We start from the raw sequence: 25,868 nt of genomic DNA on the forward strand, positions 1-25,868 counted from the left end.
CGGAGGATGAGTTGAGCAGTCTCCCAGGCTGAGGACAGAAGCTGCTCTGTCGTGGTTACTGTCTGTTAGCGTTGGTATGTTGCCTTTGCAGTGATGACGTTGGTCACTTTATTGATAAAATTTCACCGTACATAAAGCACTCACCGTCGTTCGAAATGCGACGGCGCGCTGTGCGCGATGCACTTGAAGGCAGCATCAGCCAACCTGTCAATCATCGGTCCACTTTGATCACCTGACCTAAACTCCAAGTCACGTGACTGATATTCCATCCTCGCCATTTTGCAATGTGGGAGAGAGGGAGGCCACTTTTTTATGGCTAACGATTAAAACAAAGCAGTTTTATGTGTTGAGGACAAAGACCGTCGAGCTTTCCCTGTCAGTGAGTATGTTTTTATAAAAATACAGCCATGTGCCTCTCCGTCACTTATTAACCGAAAAGATCAGTAAAATGCCCTTGTAACTACATTCGTATGTGTAAGTGCTAGCACTGTGTGAGACTCGTGTGTCTGCCTGTGCGTGTGTGTGTTGTGTTTGAATAGGAGGCAGCAAGCTGTGAAGCTAACTCTTAAGCTAGCAGTGCATGTCCTCATGTCCTCCTTTTAAATTTCATTTTATCTCCATATGAAAGTATCTCAAATGTCGCAGCAGCTCCAGTGTTTCAGCTAACATTAGCCAGTAAATTTGGCCAAGCGGTTATTCGATTTTTTCATGTAACTTGGGAGGCAGGATCCAACTTCATTCTGCAAGGGAATGGAAATGGATGCAATATTTTTAGATCCTGACATAGCAGGTGCTCATCCGAGACCGTTTAAAGCACATGATAGGTCTGCAGAGAGGCGCTACAGTGACCACAGTCACATTCAGCCTCATTAAGATGAATCAAATGTACTACAGGAGGCCGAGGTTTTATCTGAGCAAGCGACATACTTTAATGCACTTGATCATGATTTGTTTACTTAGCAAACTGACGTTGTTTGGATAAGACATTTCCAATGGAAGGAGTACATCACTGTTGACTTAGCATGAACAACGTAAGACCAGTTTCTGTCTAGCTCCTTTTCGTAACCTGGATACAGCTAGTAATTCTTAAATGTGGTAAGCCTTGCCTAGACATGCATCCTCATGCTTAAATATAGTCATACAGATGCAGAAGTGGGAGAAAGAGGAAGGTCAACTGTGGTCCAAAAGTGAGAAAGAGGAAAAGTGTTGGATTTGCAGAGATGAAAGGACTAAAACCACATGAGTTGTACAATTTCCCTCAAGCTAAGTTTGTAAACAGATGCACATGGTGCCTGTCCATTGACCAGAAGGAGCAGAGCTCACCCCGAATGAGATAAGCAATCACACTTGCGATAGTAGCCACGTTTTTTTCTTAACAGCCAGTCCCCTTACTAGACCCTCTGTAAATACTGTGATACCAAGTGCAAGCAAGGTCACTCTTTTGTTTCTTTTTGGCTGAAAAAATATTAAGTGAATTAATAGGTGGACGGAATATGTATTGACAACTGTTTTCATAATCACACTTGTTTAAGTCGTTTATCAAGTAAAAATGTCAAATATCCAGTGTGAATACTGCATTCTTCAATCTAATGAATAACTGGACAAACAAGTAATGTAAGGTCATTGTGAAACACAAGAAAAAAAGAAATTAGTTTCTTACACAGTTTCTTTACTTTTAGTAGTGATTGTTTTGCCTCGTTACTAAACTCATGTCTGATCAGGCGGGTTATCAGTGGTAATGCCAAAGCAGCACACTGACCTCATGCTATCTTAAAAATTTGAGTTGTGTATGACTTTAAGTGAGTAATGCTGTTTCAGGGGCGCCCTGAAATAAATGCAATTCCATAGGAAGTATCTATTTCCATGTTAGTATACCATGTAACACCAGTTTACCAACTCATTTTGTTGTTCCCTGCTGTCTGCCAGGTCATGGAGGAGATCAGCAATGTAGCTGTACTCATCACTCACTCCTCCACGCCTTCCTCTTCCTCCTCCACACCGTCAGCACTGGGGTCCATCTCTCAAAGCCAAACAAGGCAAGCGGCAGAGGAAGACACCTCCCAGAGTTTTCAGCAGAAACAAGCTGCGGATTCTCTCATCCAGGTCATAGAGAAGCTCAGCAAAATCGTGGACAAGCGGCCTCAGCGTCGCTGTACCTTGGCTGGACAGAAAAGAGCAATCCAGCATGCTTCTTTTGCAGGGGGAGGAGGAGGAGGTGTGGAGGTGACAGGGGGTAACAGAGGAAGCTCTCCCTATAAGAAAATAAAGAAGAACTGTAAGGAGCAGGAGAGTGTAGAGAGATTAGATTGCATCATGACTGACGGCGCTCTGTCTTCACCTGTGCCAGGTGACAATAACAACAATACCAGCAACATCACCACTGTCGTAACGGATGGCAACTCCGACAGCAGCCACCACAAGCGGACAGTGACATGTTATCAGTGTAGCCTGTGCCCGTATCTGTCTCAAACGCTACCCCTGCTCAAAGAGCATCTGAAGCAACACAACGAGCAGCACACTGACCTCATCCTCATGTGCTCCGAGTGTCGCTTTACCTCCAGAGACCAGGGGCAGCTGGAGGCACACGTCAGGTTGCACTTCAACAGCGATGACAACCTGATGAGGAATTCTTCTGTGTCTGACACCTTCAGCGAGGGTGCCGATGAGGTTTTAAGAAAGCACGAGGGGGACTGGACTGGGAGCTGTAGTAGTATAGGAACCGAGGTGATCAAAAGTTCAGTGGACAGTTCCCAGGAGCTACCACAGAAGAAGAAATGGTATAGCTATGAGGAGTATGGATTGTACCGCTGCCTGATCTGCAGCTATGTGTGCAGCCAGCAGCGAATGCTCAAGACCCATGCCTGGAAGCACGCTGGCCTAGTTGACTGCTCTTACCCCATTTTCGAGGCTGAAGACGGTACTCCGACAAGGAGAGAGGCCCAGGCTGCCACCAACGCCACTGGAACCAGAGAGAAAATAGTTGTTCTTTCCCCAGTTCTTCAAGATAAAAGCATGCAAAAGCTGCCTCCTGCCTTCAAGCTTCAGCTGTTTGCTACTCCCCCGCTGGCTGTTGAGAACAAACAGGACTCGTTGACTCATCTGGTGTCCAATCTCAGTGAAAGTCCAAAAACAGCAGGGGAGGGGGAGGAAAGTGCATACCCAGTAAAAGACCTGACCTCTGAGGAGCCCATGGTGGAGGTGCAGGTGACAACAGAGGCAGAGCCCGACCTGGAGATTGAGAGTCACCATGACAGCACCTCCACCACAGACAGCTTACTGTCATCAGCTCAGAAGATTATCAACAGCAGTCCGAACAGTGCCGGCCATATCAACGTGATTGTCGAACGCCTTCCTTCAGCTGAGGATTCAGTCATGGCGACTAACCCACTGCTTCTCAGCCCAGACGTGGACAGGGACAAGAGCTTGCTCGATGCAGAGGAGGAAGAGCGGCACCATCTGGGAGCGGTGAAGGATGAGGTCGTCCCTGACTGCGATGCTGGTAGCACTACTGACAACCAGCTAGTAGGAGTTAATATTAAATCCTCTGTTTCTACGAATAGTGACTCTCCACGGGATGAAAACGTTCCCCCAGCTGGTCGCAAGAGGACACATTCTGAGTCACTGCGTCTGCACTCTCTGGCTGCCGAGGCCCTGGTAGCTATGCCTATGAGGACCCCTGAGCTCCCAACCTCCAGCAAGGTAAGTGTGAAGACTATTACAACCCAGGCACAGAGCCAAAACATGGGCCAGAAACTCCCAGAGGTGACTACAGCTGGACAGAGGGCTTCTGACGCAGGGACAACCACCGCTCTGTTGGACTTGGAGCTTCATAGCAAGGACAGAGAGGAAGATTTGGGTCTGGGGGAGGGAGATGAGGAGGGCCCCGCTAATAAAGCTGGCATCAGCCTATCACTGCTCACCGTCATCGAAAGGCTCAGGGAGCGCTCGGACCAGAACGCCTCGGATGAGGACATCTTAAAAGAGCTGCAGGACAATGCACAGTTTCAGAACGGAAGCGTGGCAGGTGTGGTCACGGGAAACGGAGCTGCCACTTACATGTGTAGCATCCCAGGAATGGACGGGTTGGTTGCCTCTCCTGACAGCGGTCTGGTAGACTACATCCCCGACAGTGAAAGGCCATACCGGTGCCGCCTGTGTCGCTACAGCAGCGGCAATAAGGGCTACATTAAGCAGCACCTACGGGTGCACCGGCAGAGGCAGCCGTATCAGTGTCCCATCTGTGAGCACATTGCCTCAGACAGTAAGGACCTGGAGAGCCATATGGTTCACCATTGCAAGACCAGGACGTACCAGTGCAAGCTCTGCCCAGATGCCTTCCACTACAAGGTGAGGAGACGACAACGCTCACATGCAACATGTTGATCTTGATACTTCATATTTTATCCGGTAATCAGATTATTAAGTAGTATATTACATAACATTTATTAAGTTTAGAGTGAAGGAATCGATTCAGGTGGCTGGTGTTGTAGTCTGAATAAGCCTCACCAGTCTTCTTCATGGCAGGCCATGCTGAGCCACGTGTTGTGAAAGGGGATTTATGTGTTTCACTGTATAACACTTTGTCCACATCCTCAATATTTTTCTAAAAAAATTTTTTTACAGAATCCAGGATTAGAATGATTAAGATTCAGTCAGAATAAGGCTGGGATACATACTGAGAGACATAAACTTTTCAAATGTTAAATCTTTTTATTATCCCTAGTTGTATTAGACCACTGTAGGTCATGTTGCAAATAAATCAGAGTTCTTTTGTTGTTGTTTTTTACATCAGTGTAACTTGATTTTTAAGGGATTTTGCCCACAAGGTTAGCCAAAAACAGACATTGACATCTGGTTATTTGATTCACGAACAGTTTAATATATATATATATATATATATGTGTGTATGTGTATATATATAATTTAGTTCTGAAGCAATTAGTAGAAAGCAAGTGAATTGGCAACTGTTGGTATAAACTGAAATTAGTGTTTTGATTATTTTCAAAGTTTAAAAGCCAGTCCTCACATCTGTCCTGCTCAGATGTGAGGATTTGATGCTTTTCTTTTTCATATGTGACCCTAACGTGAATAATAACGTGAGTTTTGGGCTTTTGTTGGAATAAAAGACACATTTTGACTGCGTTAGTTTGGGTTCTGGGAAATTATTGTGGGTATTTTTCACTGTGTGCTGACATTTTATAGACAAAACGATTCAGTGAGAAAATAATCGAGAGATTATTCAATAATAAAAATATGATGGATGTTATCCATATTGCCTACACCCAAATCAGGTGCTAAAATACAAAATCACATCCACCTACATACACGTGGAAGCAGATGTGAGCAGGTGTGTGTTTTTCACCATCCCACAACACTGATCCTATATTCACTGAAATACGTGAGTGAAAATACCCGTGCAGTGTAATAGACGTTATTAGTAAAAGATGAAAGTTGGAAGAGGCTGGTGCAGAGCTGCGGTGACAGTTTGCCTCTGTTTGATGACACAGCCAAAGGAGAAAACTATTGATTCCACTGCTGTCATGGGACAGAGATCTGCAGCAGAGATTATTCATCCAATTCATCATATTATCCAACAGATTTGGGAGTTAGGCTAAGAAAGTTTCCAGTTGTGAAGGGTGACGGCTGGCCTGCAGGTGAGCTGTCTGCTGCAGGGGTGACAGTAGTGAGTTAAAGGGTCTGTTAAACAGTGCATCACTGAAGATCGCTGCATGCCAATCAATACGTCTCTAAAAGTCTCCAGTTTAAATGTTCTGCTGGGACTGACTATTGCATATTATGGGATTATATGAGCTGAATATATCAATAGAAGACAATAAGCTTCTCATCTCTCGTGAATACCTGCACGTCTTTTTGTCTGTCTTTTTAAAAAATATTTTTTGTTTTAAAGAGGCCTCAGAGGACCCAATTAAATACCATTGTGGTGAACTGTTTCTGTTAATTTGTTTCTGTTAAAGTGACCTCAGTTACTTTTACTTGCATTTAAGCGAGTTGAAAATCAAAAAAAGAAAATCATGAGATTTGTGGTTGCAAGTTGGTAAAAACATATTTACAAAGCAGTTTTAAATGTCAGCTGCTTGTATTGTCATTTCTTCAGGTAGATGTCTTATGCTGTGTGTGTGTGTTTTCCTTACTTAGAGTCAGTTAAGAAATCACGAAAAGGAGCACCATAGCAGTGACGTGGCAGCCCTCACACCAGTCAGTGAAACTGGGCCGATGGTGGAGGAAGCTGAGCGGGTAACAGATGAAGGTAAGATGTGTTGGGGGTTTTTTTATGCTTTCCTTACATGTTAAGGCAGGACGCAGCTGGCGCTCCCTCATCAGAACTTTTCCCTCCACGCTGCTGTGTGATTTTCATCATTCTTTACAGAAAGTTGTAGACTTTGTTGTGTCCTCCGTTGCAGAATGTGGTGTGCAGAAGATGTATAAGTGCGACGTGTGCGACTACACCAGCTCAACGTATGTTGGGGTGAGGAACCACCGGCGGATTCATAACTCCGACAAGCCTTATCGGTGAGTTCTTAAATCACTTGTAGAAATGTGCCACTAGCACCTCAGCCAGTCACTGACCCACTCAGGGTAATTAAGTGTCCATAAGTCTGAAGTAACTGAACTAATTAAACGTGAAGGCTGTTTATGGTCTTGCAGCAACTAGGAGAAAGAGATGCAGTGTTTGGGTTTATTAGCATGTTGAATTTGTACTTTGAACAAAAAGTAATTACAGTACACTTGATTTGCATGTTCCATATCTGTATGCAGGAATCTGTGTGGTGTACTGCGTGAATGTTATTTGATGTTAATGAAAACATCCCCACTGATAGTTATGATTTTTCTTGTGATACCAGTAGTCAGTGTCCTTAAACTCCATGTACTGCAGACATAATTCAGTAAGGTCTTTACATTCATAGTGAAATCTGAAATGCGGGTTGTTTAAATGGACAGCATACAGTATGCTGTAGTTTAATTCTTAACCTTGTGTTCTATTCTTCCTATTTTTAAAGTGTTGGATTTTGTTCAGCAACAAAACAAAATTTTGCAGTTTAAACTCTGGTTCAGCTGCTCGATTTGTTTGTTTTTGTTGACATATTGTGGTTTATTGTTTGAATACGTAAATAGAAGTCAGAGAAGTTGCACATGACATTTATCTATTCCGACAGCGCATTTATGAAGTAGACACCAATCTCATTCCTTTTCCAGACTGTTTGCATATTTATCTCAAGGGATGCATACACTATGTAGACAAAAGTATCCAGACACAGGGGCTCTACTGGGCCTCTTGGTTCCAGTGAAGGGAAAACTTAATGCTTCAGCATACCAGGACATTTTGGACAATGTTATGCTTCCAACTTTGTGGCAACAGTTTGGTGAAGGCCCTTTTCTATTCCAGCATGACTGTGTCCCAGTGCACAGAGTAAGGTCCATAAAGACATGGGTGGATGAGTTTGGTGTGGAAGAACTTGTCTTTGGGATGAACTGAAACCGATTGTGAGTCAGGCCTTTTTGTCCAACATCAGTGTCTGACCTCACAAATGCTCTACTGCATGAATGGGCAAAAATTCCCACAGAAACACTGCAAAATCTTGTGGAAAATCATCCCAGAAGAGTGGAGCTGCAAAGCTGTGTGTGTATTTGGAATGCGATGTCATTAAAGTCCCTGTTGGTGTAATGGCGTATAGGACCAATAAATTAAATTCAGACCAAATTTATGGAAAAATAAATGGAAATTTAGAGTAGAGTGTCAGCTAATAATGAAATTATAGTAAATTATAGTTCCACTGACAAGCGCAGCATCTGCACACTCTTACACAGTCAATACAGTAGGTGGCAGTATGTTCCTTTTTAAAGAAGGATCGTGATCTGTCAGTAAACACAGAGAGAAGCAGACTTTTATTGCACTTATAATGAGAAACTGCTGCACCTTTTACAGCAAGGCAATGTGAACTTGAGAGCCATAAATATTGTCATAGGTGTGGACATTTTTTACGGTTTCAGAGGAGGACAACACAATTGCAATCTGCAAGGCCTCTTCCACAAGGGTTCAGAGAAGAGGGGAAAACACAGCAAATCTTATTAGAGCAATGGAATATTAAATCATCCATCTTCCATCACTACATCTTAGCCTTTTTTTACCATCACGTGCAGAAACCACAGGTTATTGAGTTATTGATTATCTTATTAGCTGGAAAAAATACATATTGTGCATCCCTATTACTCATCTGAATTGTAATAATTAACCACACAGACTTCTGTGTGAATGATTTTACACACATTATCTTGTCTTAACAGGCCTTAAGAGTGTAAGCTTTCCATGATCAGTTTCAGAGATCTGCTATCCAGTACAAAGAAAGGTAAACGATAAACCTCACTCTCAAGACGTCAAATCACCACTTACCCAAAACGTCAGTATTTGACAGCCTGGGGATAAGGAGGCTCAACAGCTATCTTTTTTCAGAATCACTGGGACCCCAAAATTTCCAGAACAAAACAGAATAAGCAAAAAACAGAAGTCTCTGCAGGTATAGATATCACCACACACTTCTAGTGTGTCATAAGTGATGAGAGGGATTATTTTTGTCTGCACATTTCTTTGTCTTCACATTTAATACCGTGTCTGAATTTTTGCTGTGCCCTGTTTAGTCATGTTAGTGGTCAGTGAATATTACATTTTCAGTTCCTGTTTCAGGCAGAGTGAAAATAAATCAGGGTTTTTATGTGCTGATTCCCATGTAATTGCCTTTACTTTAAGCTGTGCTTGTCATTTTAGAAAGATGCATTAGGTGGCAGTACATGCTCAGTAATGCTCTGACCAGCACGGTGATCTCATAGTGTAGGCACAGTCACACTTTCTCACACAGCAGCCTCGCTCTGTCTCCCCCCCACTCGTTATTAGCGCTCAACCTTGGTGTTAACACAAAGCTGCCCTGAGGTGCAAACACTTTTGGGTGTTGGTGTCAGCTTTCTTCAAAGAATGCTGTCTGTCGCTGTGCTATAAGGTCAAATATACATACAAAAATACACACACAAAGAACTGAGTTTGTCTCTGCTCTGGAAAAGGTCAGGTGGCATCTAATTGCTGCTTCAAACCAGGATGGTCAGCCATTCAGTAAAGGCAGGACATATTGTACGAGCATATTCAAATAGGTGAAAACAAGGGAACGCTCAGTTTAACCAACAAGGAAAACGGCTGTGGTGAACAAGTTTTCAGTCAAAGCACACTGTGATGTGTGCTCATGCAAGCATTGCCACTACTGTCGACTTATAAAGTGACGTTTGACTATGAAGACATAACATTTCAGTGTAAATTAGGTCGGTATGTAGTTTAAATGTGTCCTGTAGCAAACCAACACCAAGGGGCTACACTGCTCAGCAGTAACCTCTGCCTCTTGTCTTTCGTGGAATATTTTTACTTGCTGCTAATGTTCTTCACTGTGTCACTGTGCAATAATCCATAACCATTTTTCATTTTGCTCAGAAAACTCTTAGTGTTCCCCCATCCAGCAGCAACTGCCCCCCCGAGTCACAGTTCCGACATATATTTTAAGTGACACAAAGCACAAAGGTAACACCTACTGGACCAATGTGTTCTCCTACATACACTGGGATCTAGAAATGGCTCCTACATGGACATTAATAGAGTAATAAGAATTATTTTAATAACCAACTAGTATTTCTGGTGCTGACTGACAAGGATTGTAAATGCCTGGTGGACTAATCAGACACATCCTTCATAGTAACGTTACAAGACACATTTACATCTGGATGTAATGTTAGATGTCTGTAGGACACAGGTCATTTTCTGCTCTTTTGGCTCACTACTCCAACACACTGGATTTGAAATGAAACTTTGAGCAGTACAAAGTCCACTGACACACCATTACTGGCTCTTGGTGTGCATGACTGTCCTGTGTGGTAATGTTAGTGACCAGTGGCCAGTGACTATTTCATTAAATTTTTTTTTCTCTTCCTGACTCAGATGGTGTGAATTTAATTAATGGCTTTAATAGCCAACTTGCGATTCATTTAAATCCACAGTGAGATTATGGGAAGGCTTTGATCATTTTAAAGACGATGTGTGTTTTGTACATTTAAACATGTTAAAGGTAAAATTGTTTTTGTCTTCCATATTGTTAATATTTTGAAGTGTTATTCTTGTGAAACACAGCAAACGTCAAACTATTGCTTTAAGTTGCCCATTAATTTGGATGAAAAGATGATGACTAGAGCCAGCAGCTGGTAACCTTAGCTTATCTTAGCACAGAGACTGGAAACAGGGAGAAAACAGCTGCTCAACAGACTCAGTACTCAATCACTCACAGGAAAACTGCTCCTGTACAATACTCTAATGCTCTTTTCCCACTATGCATCAGCATGCACTCTATGTATCACACAGTATTTTTTTTTTTTACCAAACTACAACTAAATAAATTGCTTCAATGTCATGCAGTTGCGGGAAGCAGAGCCTTAAAATGCCTTAAATTTCCTTCAAGCAAGGTCACTTTATTTTCCAGCAATCACAGCACAAACCACAGGTGGCACTGTGATGATGATATCAAAGTAGTTTCTCTGGTGTTCTAAAGCATCCACTGGAAATTGTTGTTGGAAAACTGAGATTTGGAATATATCAGCCCATTTATTGTCCAATTGTTGTACTAACAGTTATGGTTGAAGTGTCCTTTATAAGGAATTAATGGAGGCCAGGAGGACTGTTGTCTCTGCGCAGTCCATTAATTCATGATTATGGACAACTCAAAGGGCGTTATCCTGCTTATACCGTGGTCACCATCCGGTGATAGGAGTGTGTGTATGCATGAAGCAGATGTATCAAGAAAGATCACAGAAATGCAATGAAATGTCTTTTTCTATATATGAGAGAGAGAGGGAGTTCTGTACTGTATTTCATTGCCTGTGACTGCTTCACTGTAACTGTTGTGCACAACACAATTAAAAAAAAAAAAAACTAAAGAACTAGAATTTGAGTATTTGCCCCCAAGCTACTAAAAAGAAGCAACAGCCAAAGTGCAACAAAATCGAAACACTGTGATTTATTATTTTTCTTAAAGTTGCAATTTCCTCTCTGTTTTGCCCAAAATCCCTTTTCTCCCTTCAGGCTACATGTGTGAAGAGGCAGCACGTTGACCTCAAAAGGCAGCTTGTTAAACTAGCCACTGTGTCTCAGTGTTCTCTCACTTCTCTCCTTTCCCCATCTGCCAGGTGTTGTAGCTGTGATTTTGCCACCACGAACATGAACAGCTTAAAGAGCCACATGAGAAGGCATCCTCAGGAGCACCAGGCCATGCAGCTGCTGGAGCAGTACAGGTGAGAAACCGCCAACACATATCCACTACAGAGAGGGATGATAAGAGTGACCACTGCAGCTCTGAGGTGAGAATGAAGAGCTCTACCTGATCATAAGATGCTCAGGTTATCTGACTCTGAACCTGTGTGCTCCTACTTTTGTGCACTCGCGTGGTGCCACCAGCCTGGGGACTTGACAAATAGGCTTCTGATTGCTGTGTTAAGTGTTTGCCAGGTGGAGAACGTGAATGGGAGTGAATATTCCGCCCTCCTTAAAATGTTAAATATCCTCAGCCCTGAGGGAGGCACTGATTGCTGATTTCCACTTCACGGAATGCTTTTGCTGTATCCTGTCATCACCAGTACCTGTGAGACTGGAATTCTCATGTTTCTGTACAGCAGAAATGACACAGACCAGCTCACCGCTTTTAAAACAAGTGCAACATATCCTGACTTTTAGGTCACTTTCTTAAATTTTGTAGTCCAATTCATTTGGACACTGGCTGCTTGTTCAGCATTAATTTAAGGTAAGGTAAGGTATTTGGTCTGTAATGTTCAGTTGAGTGTTGTGTGTCAGAGAACGTCCACCAGAAAGGATTTTACTTGCTTCTTCATTGTCACTGATATTCCTTACATTATTTTTTATTAGTTTTATCCTTTTATTCTGACTCTTCAAGCAGAACATCCACAAAAACTAAGCAGATAAAGTGATAAAAATACAATCTAGTAAACAAGTTTTGGATTTTGCTCAGTGTGATTAAATTAAGTTTCAGCTCAGCTTTTTAGTCTGTAGCAAGAAGTCAGACTGTGAGAAAACTCTGCAGCAGCAGCATCACACCACAGCCTTCTGCAATATTTTAGAGGTTCATATCAGCACCGGTTGGTTCAGAGCTCGATTTTCCTTCCATCTTTTTACGACAGTGTGAGTGGATTTATGATTAACCTGTTCTCACAAGATCTGGTCCAGTCGGCTGTTATTGGGGGGAAGTGTGCTTGACTTCTTTATCCTAAATGACATTTGCAATTACAAGCATTTGAACAGTTAATAAAGACATGAGCCATAATTCTTTTCATTTTGACAAATTACTTCACCGGTGTGCAGCAAATCCGATTTTCTCCCTCCACTCTTTGTCTCTCACGTTGAGTCGGGATCATTCCTCTTGATAGAAAGTAGGAGAAGGATTAGCAGAAATTGAGTATGCATATTAAATCAGTGTCGGCTTGATCCGCTCTCACTCCACTGCTTCTCATTTCTCCTTGTTTTCCTTTTATATTTCCCTCTGTTTTCCAGGTGCTCTCTGTGTGGCTATGTGTGCAGTCATCCACCGTCGCTCAAATCCCACATGTGGAAGCACGCCGGAGACCAGAACTACAACTACGAGCAAGTTAACAAAGCCATTAACGAGGCCATCTCCCAGAGCAGCCGGTAAACACGTGAACTCAACTACAGTGGGCTCTGCACTTTGAGTCTCCTTTGGGTTTCCTGTCTGCATTTAAAAGTATCTCCATTATACTCACTGCTGGTATTGAGTTGCTAGATTTACTAGCCCGAGGTAAGATTTTACTTGCCCAGGGCAAGCGGGCAACCCTTGTGGTTGAGAGTCATAGTTGAAACTAGTAAAAATAGGAAGGTATCTGAAGACTGGCATTTAAGCTAAGCGGGGCTTTCTAAGAGAAGGATACTATCAAATTTATTGTCTGTTTTTTGTACTGTTGTTGTCTTGATTCCCCCTAGCGTGCAGATATTCTAACCTCAAGATGAGCAGTTGGACAGTTTCAAGAGTGCCCCAAGAGTGTGATTTACAGCTCAGTCATTTCATCTGGCTCCTCGTGTCGCTGTATTCTTTTTGGTGATTCTATCCTATGTTTCCTGCAGAGCTCCACAGAAGTTATCTGCAGTGCTGGAGACAGTGGCAGAGCGCCCTGTAGTGGCCCAGCTCTCAAAGGACAGAGCAAAGGGCCCAGTGGAACCCCTGCCAACACCCACAATGACGGCTACAACCACAGCTAGCCTGTCTGTGGACAGCTCAGGCAGCCTGCCTGTACCCACCACAGACCCTTTGCAGTGCGGTGTGCCTGGTGAAACTCCAAGCTCCCAGGGGAAGGACCCTGCACAGAGCCAGCCACGCACAGGCCAGGCCCCCGTCCCCGGACCCGGCATGGAGTACTGTGTACTCTTGTTCTGCTGCTGTATCTGTGGCTTTGAGTCCACCAGCAAAGACCGGCTGATGGAGCACATGAAGGAGCACGAGGGAGACATCATCAGCATCATCCTCAACAAGGAGCAGCAGCAGCAAGCAGAAGCCCAAGTAGGCCTCCAAACAGCAGAGTGAGACACGCCCCTCCTTCCCTCTCTGTGTGTTTAACCTGACCCTGCAGCTCACAAAAGTATTTCATCATGTTTCTTTACCTCAAGGTGGTGCATATCAAGGTGTACCCATTTCATGTACACTGTACCATAGTTAATTGTCATTTATCAGAATCTTTTCCTGTTTAGGTCAGTTTTGTGTCTGCAGTAACTACTGTTGCTTAAACAGCTGTCGAGAAATGTGATGAAATGATTTTCTGAGGAGTGTAAGAAATGTTTAAAAAAGAAAAAAATGAGAAGAAAGAAAAAACGTCATAAGCCGTTAATATTTCTGTCCAATAATTTGACATTACAGCGACATAAAATGTGTGTGGAGGGAAGTGATTTTTGATTTCAAGGGACAAGCCTGAGCTCTAACCCAAGTCAGATTTTTTTTTATTTTTAATAATTACTATACAGGGACAAGTTCATACCTCACAAAACCACACAATCCCTCACCAGAAATGGGCAAGAAAAAGATTCACATATTTTCCCAGTCTAATTCATATATTGACCATGAGGCAGCTCTTTTATTGCTACTGTAATATTTAATGTATTTAATCCTTCACAGTTGAGGCTCTAGCCTAGTTAAGGAGGTACACGTGCAAACTCAGCAATGCCTCAAGGCATGTATCACAGCTTGAATATGATTTAATATTTATCTGTTTATTTTTATGCATGTTAGTTTCCGTTATGCCATTTTAAAGAGGCAAATGTTTAGTTTGTTTTTGTTTTTTGTTTTTGTTTTTTGCATTGTCTTTTGTTTGTGTGAGTGACTGAATGAATTTTACTTATTCAATTCATTTATAAAGTGGTGTCTTGAGAGGAGAAAGTTCTCTGCGGTAGAAGCTGACCAGAGCAAAGTAAAGATGTGACTTTGATCGATTTGTTTGTAGTCTGCCAGTGATGGAAGTGTTGGTCCAGGACATGTTGACAAAAGGAATGATAAAAAAGGGAAGTTGACACAGGTTGGATTTTTTTTATTGAATGGTGCCTAGATATTTGAAAGTAGGAATATGTTGTATTGAATCCGACTCACCTGTTTTCACTTGTGATTGTGGTGCTATGCTGACCTTAATAGTTGTCTTGGAGGGTATAGTCTGTTTTATAGCCCATGCAGTTGTATCTTATATCTAAATATAATAACATTTTTATAATCACTTTTACTATCTTTTGCCAGTGTTTTTAAATGATAAACTTTCTAGTGTCAAACGCCATTTGAAATGACTTCTGTCCCAGCTAAGAAACAAAATAAGACATGCATGGAACAGTAAATGTTGGTGGGTGATGTGGTTTTGAGGTGGTCCTCCCTCGTCCTCTCATGTGACTGACTGAAGGCACGAGTAGAGTACAATTACTGCAGCTCCGAAATGGAAAAACTCAGCACAGTGTGATGACGATGAAATGAAAACCTGACTCTCTAAAGGCTTCATGTTTGCTGTGACTGATTGTCTCACTGTGTGGAATTCAGTTCTCGTACAGAAAACGTAAAAAGTGAAACTTGACATAAAAAAAAAAAAAACGAATGTAAGGAAAAGGAGTCCTGGCACAAATGTAGTTCATCTAATCACCCAGATGCATGTTGGGAACAACCGAAATCTGTACCACATTTCAATTTTACTTGGTTCAAACCTTTTCGTGGTTATTATTGGAGATTTTAACTGGAGAACGTTCCTGTTTGTGGTAGTCTCCCCTGAAAATCTGTCAAATCAACAGAAAATTAAACATGTTTACCAGCTCGAGAGCCTCCTTTGCTACATATATTATTCTTTCAAACCAAACACTCAAGTCTCAAATGCATCATGCAGTCCTGTCATGCAGAACAAACTGTCAAGTTAATTCATCAGTATGCCACCTCTTTCTTACATCCACACTAGAGGAGCTGAGGAAATTAAGATAAAATGAAATATCCATAATTCATGCCCCACCCCCCCGCCTGACATAACAGCTTGAAATTGTGTCTGCACGTGTGTGTGTAGCTTAGTGGATGAAACAAAATTAAATCTATATCTCAAAGACCTGTTACCTGACCTGGTATTCCCATTATCAAAGCACGTACTTATTGTCTGCCTTTTAATTTACAATTCTACGTGGCAGAAATTAAGAATGATGCCTGAATTTAAAACAATAAAATCAAACAAAAGCAAGGCTTCAGTGTCTCTGCAGACTGAATAACGTGGCATCCGTGGGAATGAGCAGGGAGACTGAGGACCACAACCAAACTCTGACTCACCTGGGGATCTTCTATTAATCTGACCTCTTGTTATGATCCCGCTTCTAATATGGATTCCAGTTTCAAGACTCCTGTGCAGTTGTTAATGTTTAGGAGTACTATGGAGCTGTTTCTCACTGAGCGGGCGACGACGCACATGGACTTGCGTCACATGATACCCAATCCTTCACCTTTTCACCAATGATGGTGAAAATGGGGGCACTCAAGCTAGTAAACAAGGGTGTAAACAGTAGTTTTATGAGAAAGGGAATCGCAGTTCTGTTCATTTTTTTTCTTGCCATGTTGTTCTTGTCATGGTGATGCCCATATGTTGTAAAATCTTAGAAATGAAATAAGGTTTGAAATATATTGTTGTTATTGTCAACAAATCCTATCAAAATCCCAAAACCAGTAACTCATTCATCTGTCGTTCAGTTTGCAGCCTCTCTATCGGCTTTATGGCACAAACACTTTGGTTAGTACTAAAGACATAAATTTGTAACACTGTCATAAATATATAGGTTCATAGTTTTTTTTTGTTTTTTTTTTTTAAAAAAAAAACACATTAAATTGTTTCAAATAACAGTTTGGCACTGATGGTTTTAGCAAATGTTCCTCAAACAAACTGTTACAGAGTATTTGTTTGGGTCTGTTTTCTATTGTGCATTAATTAACATTTGGTGCACTAGTGAATATTTTAGGCAGCCGGATGGTGTAAGTGGGATTGACTAGAAGCAAATTACAGTACTAATGTTCAGGGTGATGTAGAGGCAGTGCAGTAGAGTGGATCACTGGTGGGTTTTTAATAGTGTTTGGACAACAATGGAGCACTGTGGCACAGAGGAACAAATTATACCAGGCTTAGGACTCCAACACAGTACTTGTTGATAGGATCAATTGATTTTAGTCTGTCCACGAGAGGTGTTGAAAATACCAAAACTATAAAATATCTCCAGATTTATGGTTAAATTTTGGTGTGTGCAGTATTTTCACATCATTAGAAATGATAGCCAAAGCTACCAGAAATGACATTCAAGCAGTAATAAACGGACTGAAATATTTGCTGTTTATGTCTTAACTTGAGATGATGGAATCACTTGAAACCAAGTGTTGCAGTGTCAGTCAGACATTTAATTTTAACAAATAGTCTTGTATCATGGTCTTTTATATTTTGTGCTGTGATTACAAAATAGCTCATGATAATTCAAGTTTTTTTTTGGTTTCAACAAAATAATTTCACATATTTTTAGAATGTTAACACAGTCACAAGTGAAGATGAAAAACTTTGTATCAGGTTGTGCTTCAGTTGGTGTAAAGTTCAGCTAACAGCTGGGAAATGCATCTTGGGTCATTCTCTCTGTGGTGAATACATAAAGGCCAAGTGGGATTTTGCAAGCAGTGATATATCCCATTTGGTGTCACAAATTACAAAAGTGCAGCAGAAACTGCAAATATGAAAGCATGTGTCTGTTCACCCCTTTCAGAGCATACACATTTTCCACATTCACCACATTTGTATTTCCCACAGTCTGTTTTCATTTAGAGCCCAACTACAACATTTGTGCCATATTTGAAAGCAAAGAATTGTCATTTGTTTAATTTTATTGTGCCTTTTGGTTTAAGGTGTTATTTGTGTTGAAACTCCAACTTCGCCCTCTCTGCCAAAACTTCAGTCAGTTATCTAAATGTTGTAGCAATAGATCCATATTCTGATTTGGACATAAAATGTAGGTTATTCTTGTGACCGTGCCGGGTGTTATCATATGAAGACCCCAGTATATTTACCATAGAAGTAAATCCACATTTCTGGGGCAATTAAGGGGACATGGAAGCAACAATAAACCAAGAATGTGAAACAGCCCTTCCTTGTATTACTAGTTACTTTACCCAGTAATGAGCTCAAACTCTTGGTACTGTATTTTAAGTATGTACATATTGTAGATGAAGACTACAGAACCTATAAACTGACATTTTCTAAAAGATAAAATCTATTTTTAATGATCTTATGTAAAAAAAAAAAAAAAAAAAGAAAGAAAAAGAAAAGAAACAATTGAGGCAAAAAACAAAGTTTTATATTTAATTCTGGCTCTGATCTTATTTACTCCCAGTCTGTCTGAGGGAAGTGATGGTTTTAAGCTAAATACTTTCAGCTGCATCTGTTAAAACCAAAGTAGGTGGAGAAGAAGATATAAGATTTCTGTCTTGATTGGTGCATTTTTGTTCATATTTTGTAATAGATGTTCAGCATGGAGTAGTTTCGGAAGGCAATGTGATGCTTGCTTTAAGTTTATTTATTTTTAGAACATCATAGTCTTTATTATGTCACTACTTTGCCAGTGTATTTTTGGTATTAAAGACAGAAATAAATGACTCCTTTTTTTCCTCTGTTTGTTTCCTCTGTTTCCTCATGTTTGTGAGTTGATAGAACGCCTCTGAAAGTTTAGAAGTCTGCAGCGCAAGCGAAATGGCAGAAGTATTTCACTATTAATTGAAGAAAATAATGATGCAAAATACAGTACACACGCACACACATATCGCACTCAAAATACTATTCAAAGTACAGTTCAGATAGAAACCAAATGCTGTGTAAATCATGGATGTTGGCTGTCCCTGACTGCATAATTCCCAGCTAATCCAAAAATGGGTAAAGGAGTGAAACACAGACTTCTTTTAGTCCAACTAACTGCAGAGCAAGGTATGTTATTTGGGTCATACTTGCACCCAGTTAAACAACACAGATCAAATATGAATACACAAATATATAGTTATTATACACAAGTAAGATGTACAAGGAGAAAGTCTTGAAAAGCAGACTATACAGATAAAAATATCCAGACACACCCCTTTCTGTGGTTGTGCTCTGCCCCTGAAATCTTAATGCTTCAGCGTATCAGGACATTTTGGATAAGGCTATGCTTCCAACTTTGTGGCTACAGTTTTGGGAAGCCTCTTTTTTATTCCCATCCAACATCAGTGCCTGACCTCACAAATGCTCTACTGTATGAATGGGCAAAAATTCCCACAGAAACACTCCAAATCTTGTGGAAAGCCTTCCCAGAAGAGTGGAAGCTGTTACAACTGCAAAACTGTCTGTGTATTTAGTTTCTCTTTGTGGCTACACCACACAGCAATCCAAAGAAAGCTGAAAAGGCACTCTACGAGCAGAGGTGGTTTGTGTATTGGTGGATTAATTACAAGTACATCATTACAGCATACAGACCGAAAAGACGATCAGTAGTACAGAACTGTTTGAAAAACCCCATGACTGTTTAAGTGTTGAAAATGATGGCTGAGCTGGTAGCGGCAGCAAGCAGTCGAAATGTCAGGTGTGTGATGCTGTGAAAAAGATTTGTTCTTTTGTCTGGTTGCTGTTGGTGTACAGTGCTTCTCAGCATGTACCAGGAAATTGCTTCCAGCCTTCTGTGCACCTCATGTTAAACTGAACTGAACTGATAAAAAGTATGTGGTATATAAAGTGCTCCAGATCTGCATGACTCGCACACAGAGTAAGGTTTTAACACCGTTTTATGTAAGTACAGTGTGAGAGTGTAAAACATGTTTCTCCTTGCTACAGCACTTACACAACATTACCCCAGGACTGAGGTTGTATTTTATCTGAATAGGTCCTAATCATGTTACTAGAAATTTTTTTAAAGTAATCCACAGAACATGTTATTACACAATCATACAAGGCTTTTTGCAACATTAAAAAAATAAAATAAAGCAACAAAAAACTCATTTTAAAAACTGCCATATTGTCACATCGCTCAACGTCTCATCTAGACACAGAAGGTGTCTTATATCATGTGTGAGAGATGCACCAGGCCTTAAACTGCCTCCACTGTACACTGTGGAGGTAGGGGTTGAGTGGTGGGTCACATACACTACGTACATGCAGGCAACAGGAGTTCACATTTCATGTGGACTCCATGTCAAACCAAACTCTTATATAAAATAAGAGTAGTAGAAATGGAAATGTCAGTCTGAATACAACAATACATCATCAGCTTGAAGTGAAAGTGGTTTGGTTTGGTTCGATCATTGTCTTGAGCAAGGAGTTCTAAGGACAGAGCATGAGGGAGGTGAGCTTGCTTTGTGTATTAAAACTAAAATAGATTTGCACTTGTCGGACCTAATAAGCAAGTAGTTTAAAATCTTAGTTGAGAACAATCTGTAGCTGGAGCTGTATAAAAACCTTAATTCTTTTTTAGTGGCAAAGTGATTAGCCTTACTTCTGTCTCTGTGGAAAGAGCCTGTGCCTAAGATGCAACTGATTGAAGTCAGAACTGAAGGTCCCATTAAATCCCAGAATGGCAACAGCGAGGGGAGGGATATCATCAAGGTTAGAGTATTTGTTTTTAGGTATCTGAACAAATGGATTCTTCAGCAGGAAATAGGAGATCTAGTTGTCCCACCTGCTCAAAAATTATAAAAATGTATTAAATGTTTATGTAAATAAGGTATGAAATATTTGTTATGCAAAAGAGGCACCATTATTTATATTCTGCAGGACCAGGGGTTTCAGACAAGGAAATGACTGTCAGTAGAGTGACTCGATAGTAAACTAGGAAGCATTGGAGAGTTGGTGACATATTTAACTACAGGAGGAATTAAGAAGAAATCAGTTCCAGAAGATGACGGATGGCAGGGAGAAAAGGAAGTGTTTAATGGTAGGATTTAATAAGCACCATTTATCAATGTTGTCTACTTTTTCCTAAATACTGCTTAATGTGTACTCATTCCAAACTGTACAGGACGCTCAGTTTGGTTCAGTACGCCCTATGATACAATCAATCAGCTACAGGAGCTCGTTCAGTCAGAGACTCTTACTCCCACGATGCACCACCGAGCAACACAGGAAATCATTCCTGCCTGTCGCCATCAAACTGTTAAACTCTGCAGCCTGACGGACACACATACTTTTATATATACAATGTATATATGTTATACACATGTAAATTCCTGTATTTTTAGATTTATACTTATCTTGTTGTTTATTCTATTTTTATATCTTTCACTTTCTTTCTTGGTCGGGAAAACTGCATGTGCAATGTCTGTACAAAAAAGAATTTCCCCTCAGGGATAAATAAAGGAATTCTGATTCTGATTCTGATATTGTCCAAAGAGTCTGCACTCACAGAACAGAGATTCTGAAGTGCAGGTTTTTGCCTGGAAAGTTTTGGCCGTGCAAAAGTTGTTGTCTGCCAGGTTGGAGTGTTAGTCAGCTCAACCATCCCAGTGGAAAAAACAAATGAGACATCAGAACTGGAGGATCTTCCTGTGACATTTAGATCCACTGAGTATTACAGCTTCCTGGTTAATTACTGTGAAAATGGAAAAAGACTAGGGGACTGGAGGAAAACTGTACCCCCGCGCTGTGAATTTGTGGATTCACTTCATGTTAAAATAAGAATTATGGCCAGTGACCCACTGTTGAATGCTTACTTTTTTCCAAATAAATACCATTATTTTCTACTTTTTTCTACTTTTTCACCTCACTGTCCTGAAAACATACCAAACTGTGACCACAAGGTACATAACAAGGCATTTTTGTATATCCATACTTTATATATTTGGATAAAAGACTATCACCAGAAGAGTCCTGAAGATTGCTACAGTCCATAAACAGGTCAGTGACAAAATTAAAATCTCCACTATTGCTACTATTTACTACTAACTCTACCGATGTGCAGGTGTGACAGAGAATCTGGTTGGACCTGTGACCACTATCACCACACTGATCTTCACATTCCATTTTCATCTTCATTTATTATCAAGAACTCCTGGGGACTTATGTAGGGCACAAGAGCTATTGTTTATTTTAATTTTCATTGGGTTTCTTGAAAGAAAGCAGTGTCTATGTTAAATTGCTGCAGATAAACCGAATAGCTGATTGTCTGACCTGGAGACCTTAGTTGAGCTTGTGCTTTAACAATGACTTTCAGAAAGACCAGAGGATGTATATAAGTTATGAATAAAATATGCTGATCAAAGGCAGTAAAAGTCATAGCTGGTAAGAATCAGTACAGACATGTTTGAACTCAAAGCACAAGTCCAAGACCAGCCTGGTAAATATTTGCTCCAGGTTGAAAACAGGTCAAAGTCTAAACCAGGCAGGCAGAGGAGATGAGACAAACTTATCCAGTAGGGGACCTCAACCGCAGAGCAGCAGTCCTAAAGGCAGGCAGGGGATCATAACAGACAAAACTCAGGCAGAAAAAAATGGCTGCACAACTAAGGCAGAAGCTCAGTAGATGACCTGGTGAGGAATCAATAAGATGAGATAAAATAGGCCTTTAAAGTCCCGCGGTGGGACTGGGGGGAGGTTGGATGATGAGGAATGGTAGGAATACAGGTTGATGGGCATGTAGGAGACAAAAACAAGATCATGTATCATGTAAGCACAAATAAACATAAGCTTTTATAAAGCATTTGGAGAACTTGTTAAGGATCACTTAAGGTACAAATCCCTTACTGTATTCTTTATTCAAAGCAAAGATATGGATTTTTTTCAGTAATTTACTATGAAATACAATAGCTCAAATACAACAGCTCAAGCTTGAATACCTTCCTTTATTTCACATACACACAAACATGCACATCCACATTCTCAGGTATAAATTGTAATCCTTTTTACTTTTACATGAAACCCTGACTTGTGACAAGCAAGTAAAAATAAATATCCTGTCCTACTGATTTCCTTACAGGATCGAGTTTTCTACCTAAACCTCTTAAGGACCCACCTTGATACTTGAGATTAAGGGGGAAAAATGAGGCAAAGAAATAAATAAGGATTAAGGCAGAAGAAGTAGTTGGAGATACTAGGTTCAAAGGACTCTCGAGGCCAGTCTGTTTTTTTTCTTGTTCTGTGAACCTTGTTTTGTGTTCCGCTAAATGAAAAGAGGATTTTTGATCCCATGCTGCCCAAAGGGAGTCCGATTGGGCACACTGGGAGAGAAGAGGGCCAACTTTAATGGGTCGTCTTTCTGCAGTCTCATTCTCTTGGGATCTTAAGATTTAGAGAAATTAAAGGAGAAGGAGGGGAAAAGGACAAATTTGAGCTGGTTGTAAGGAAATAACTCAATAACTAAAGGGCCAAAGTCAGAGAGTATAAACCTTAAACAATTTGTTGTCTTTACAATAATCCTTCTTTCTTTCTAGAGTCGAGTCAATTTACTTTCTTAAATCCCTTTGACAATCTTTAGTTCTTTGAGTGCTCTTCCACTTGACCTGGTAGCTGTCTCAAGGGAGCTTGTCAAGACAGGATAGTTTGTGAGCATTTTTGATTCATTGATTTGATTTATTTGGTTAGCAGTAGGGGTTGTTTATATGGATGTGTAAATAGAAAATAGAGTAGGCAAATCCCAGGATAGCATCTTCTGGATTTTGCTACAGGTTCTTATGAACATCTTATCAACAACATGGCAACCTTCTGGAGATATGATCATTCATCCAGCATTTATTGTGTCCAGGAGTGACAACAAACCATCAAAGGATTTTGCTGCATACATTGTGACATTGTCGTTACTGGCTGAGGACCCTTCTTGCTCCATTTTCCATTCAGTTTCTTTCTCATCGCTGTATTTTGGCCAAGTTTAAACCAGCGCCACTCTCAAAGATGAATATGTGTGCCGTTGGACTGGCTTTAAGGCTTCATGACTCTTTAACAACTAACTAAGCATCAGAGTCACACCATTACAGTAGTTTACATTATATCTGACCAACCAAACTCAAAACAAGTACTGTACTGTGTCATCATAACTGAACATATTGTATGTCAGCTCCTTCACAGGATCCTTTCAGAAGGAAGTGTACTGTTCTGTAATTGCTTCATTTGTTTTGATACTTTTCCAACACACTGACAAAATTTATAGTGCTTACACTTTAAGCATTTCCAAATATTGGATTTCTGCCAGCACTGTTTGTTGAATGTCTTTGAGTTTTATAGCATTGTTGGTTATGACCAGTCAGCAGTGAAAATCCTTCCTTTCCCCCAGTGGGAGGTAACCCAATTTACAGTTACTGAAATATGCAGTTCAGTCACATGTCAGATATTTCTGTCGATTACACATCTTACCTGCTGGATTGCTATAAATTTCTGACAAATAGTATTTGTGTTGAGAGTTGTAGATTCTCAGACCAACCTTGATAAGCTGTGATTAATGGCATGGCCAATTACAGAAGATGTACACTCACCTGGGACTACAACTCTGGACCTTCCTTCTCTCAGCAGTCTTCCACCAGGCACACATGCTCCTCTCCTTCTTCCTTTGCAAGCCATCTCACTGTGTCAAGCTGGGTTCAAGTCCACTATGAAAAAAAAAACAGATGACATCATACTGAAAAGTGTTAATAAGACAAGACAACTTTATTTGTACAGCCCATTTTTACAAGCAGTTTGTCTCAAAGGGCTTAACATAACATCAGCAACATCCTCTGCCCTTCGACCCTCACATCCACTAAGGAAAAACTCCCAGAAAGCCTTTAACAGGAAAAAATGGAAGAAACCTCAGGGTGAGCAACAGAGGAGGGATCCCTCACCCAGGACGGGCAGACGTGCAATGGATGTTGTACAGGCAGGAAAGCAGTTAACAACATGAGAACAACATTACTAAAAAGACAAGTAAAACAACTCATAAAAATTTAAAATTTTCATGTGATTCATCTGTTCAGTTTCACTTTTGATGCCACCTCAATATGATTTTAACATTTCACAAGACTAAAATTATAATAATGAAATTATAATGAAATGCTGTATCATTCATATATTGTGCAAATTCTGTTGAAAACCACTATCCTATCAATTCAATTCAGTTCAATTTCGGCCCGCAAGGGAGGACCACCCCGCCGATAGTCGGTGCACAGAAGAATGACAGATGTCAACAGTAGACATTGGGTTGGTCATAGAGCCGGATGCAGTTCAACATGAAGATCTGGATGGAGAGATACCTGCAGAAAGATACAGAGAGAGAGAGAGAGAAAGGGAGGGAGAGACACAAAACTATGAAGAGAACTGGACACACAGTTAGTGACATAAAATAATGAACTGCATGTTAATCTGACGAGGGGAGAGGATACAAGAGGAAAAGGAGGAGGGGGAACTGCTTGATGGATCATGTTTGTGTCCTCCGGCAGCATAGGCCTATAGCAGCTTAGCTATGATAGATATTTAAAGATTAACAGTTAGTCAGCCCTATTCTACCTGTGGCTATATATCAAGAAGTGACTGTAACTATGCCTACCAGCCCTACACACTTTATTTGAGGCTAACTATATGCTTTACTAAACAGAAAGGTTTTAAGTTTAGTCTTAAAAGTGGAGGTGGTGTCTGCCTGTTGAACCCAGATTGGCAACTGGTTCCACAACAGGGGTGCCTGATAGCTAAAGGCTCGTCCTCCCGTTCTACTTTTATGAATTCTGGGAACTGCAAGTAAACCTGCCCTGTGTGTGTGTTCTATTGGGAATATATGGGACTATTAGATCTTGCAGGTATGATGGGGTTCATTACTGTAGGAGAAGTCTATTCTTAATTTTACCGGAGGCCAGTGAAGAGAAGCTAAGGCGGGTGAGATATGATCCCTTTTACTGATTCCTGTTAAAACTCTAGCTGCTGCATTCTGGATCAGCTGCAGGCTATTAATAGAGTAATTTGGACATCCTGACAGTAGTGAGTTGCAGTAGTCCAGCCTAGAAGTAACAAAAGCATGGACAAGTTTTTCAGCATCACTCTGAGAGAGGACACTCCTAATCTTAGCAATATTACAGAGGTGAAAGAAGGCGGTCTTAGAGGTCTGTTTAATGTGATGGATAAATGACACGTCCTGATCGAAGATAACGCTGAGGTTCCTCGCAGTCGTACTGAGGGCCAAAGTAATGCTGTCCAGAGAGAGAATATTATCAACTATTCTAGTTCTAAGATGTTTGGGGCCTAGAACAATGATCTCAGTTTTGTCAGTTGTTGTCAGTTTTGAGTTTAATAATAAAAAATTGGAGGTC

General features: G+C 40.8%; 1 protein-coding gene across 2 annotated transcripts; it reads left to right on the forward strand.

Moving 5' to 3' along the window:
* Positions 1-231: 231 nt before the first annotated feature.
* Positions 232-18,257, forward strand: znf507 (zinc finger protein 507). 2 transcript variants are annotated; one of them, XM_046395994.1, is made up of 7 exons: positions 232-379; positions 1,927-4,347; positions 6,157-6,268; positions 6,423-6,531; positions 11,230-11,334; positions 12,605-12,739; positions 13,190-18,257. In XM_046395994.1, the coding sequence occupies exons 2-7, from the start codon at positions 1,930-1,932 to the stop codon at positions 13,644-13,646; spliced, it is 3,336 nt and encodes a 1,111-aa protein (XP_046251950.1). In that variant the 5' UTR covers positions 232-379; positions 1,927-1,929; the 3' UTR covers positions 13,647-18,257. The 2 variants fall into 2 exon arrangements, with proteins under 2 accessions (XP_046251950.1, XP_046252041.1); XM_046396085.1 differs by having other exon boundaries at positions 243-375.
* Positions 18,258-25,868: the final 7,611 nt, after the last annotated feature.

This window comes from Scatophagus argus, chromosome 1 (genome assembly GCF_020382885.2).
Source record: "Scatophagus argus isolate fScaArg1 chromosome 1, fScaArg1.pri, whole genome shotgun sequence".
In the NCBI taxonomy this organism is placed as follows: domain Eukaryota; kingdom Metazoa; phylum Chordata; class Actinopteri; family Scatophagidae; genus Scatophagus; species Scatophagus argus.